General features: G+C 44.4%; 1 protein-coding gene across 1 annotated transcript; it reads left to right on the forward strand.

Annotated features, from left to right (window-relative positions):
• On the forward strand, positions 1-897 carry BABINDRAFT_172376 (glycoside hydrolase family 76 protein; the record flags this gene model as incomplete). Its single annotated transcript, XM_019130883.1, has 1 exon — positions 1-897. One exon carries the CDS (start codon positions 1-3, stop codon positions 895-897), a length of 897 nt encoding a protein of 298 aa, XP_018983565.1.
• Between the last annotated feature and the right edge of the window lie 381 nt (positions 898-1,278).

Genomic DNA, 1,278 nt, shown 5'->3' on the forward strand with positions numbered 1-1,278 from the left:
ATGTGGAGCAGATGGGACCCGGAACACTGTAATGGTGGGTTAAGATGGCAGATTTTCTCTTACAACTCCGGCTACAACTACAAAAATTCCATTTCCAATGGTGGCTTGTTCTTGATGGCGGCGCGTTTGGCCCGATACACGGATAATGCAACCTACGGGGACACTGCGGAAACCGTATGGGAGTGGGTCACCGATATTGGTTTCATCAATAACTCGACTTCTGTGTGGCAAATCTGGGATGGTGCCAACATCGAAGAAAATTGCACGGACTTTACCAAGATTGAATGGAGTTACAATTATGGGGTCTATTTGGCTGGTTGTGCTTACATGTACAACTACACTGAGAATGATATTTGGGAGAAACGTGCCACAGACTTATTGCTGTCTGCTACATCCTTGTTCTTCAACCATTCTATCATGTACGAACAGTACTGTCAGGCAGCGGGTATGTGTAATAACGATCAACGTTCTTTCAAGTCCTTTTTCTCCAGATGTTTGGGGCAGACTGCTGTGTTGATTCCATCTACCCATGAAAATATTATGGGCTTGCTCACCGCATCCGCCGTGGGTGCTGCTCAGTCGTGTTCTGGTGGTAGTGATGGACACACCTGTGGAACTGATTGGACATTTCCCGGATGGGACGGAAAGTACGGTTTGGGAGAACAGATGTGTGCCTTAGAAGTGATGCAGAACTTGTTAGTCAGTCAACTTCCACCCCCATACAAAAACAACACCGGCGGCAGTTCAGTAGGTAATGTTAATGCCGGTAGCACTAAACTGGCGACGTTGAATCAAAATGAGCTCACCATCACAGGCGGAGACAAAGCCGGTGCGGGCATCCTTACCGCTGTGGTCTTGGCAGGGTTGCTTGGTGGCACTATTTGGATGGTTTTATAAGCATATGAGTTCTACAACCACATTCTGACAGCGAATTTCTCTTTACTCCTTATATTTTACCACATCGTTTATTTTTAAAATATCAATATTATTTTCAGTGACTAGGTTTGCAAAGAATAATAGCTAACAGTATCTACTACCTGCTAGATATACCACAGGCCTTATATTATATCTCACAGGTCAATAAAGTAGGAACATGAAAGTTCACGTCATGAACCTTGTTCCATTCGTCCTCTGGAAAGTTGTTAAATGACGAACGGTATTGCACTCCCGCATTTTTTATCAATATATCGATCTGGCCAGTTAGGGATAGCTCAATGGCCTTGATATTTGGATTGGCAGTACTAAGGATTTCAACCAAGGTTTCTGGGTTGGTGCGAT

The sequence above is a fragment of the Babjeviella inositovora genome (assembly GCF_001661335.1).
Source record: "Babjeviella inositovora NRRL Y-12698 unplaced genomic scaffold BABINscaffold_11, whole genome shotgun sequence".
NCBI classification, from domain to species: domain Eukaryota; kingdom Fungi; phylum Ascomycota; class Pichiomycetes; order Serinales; genus Babjeviella; species Babjeviella inositovora.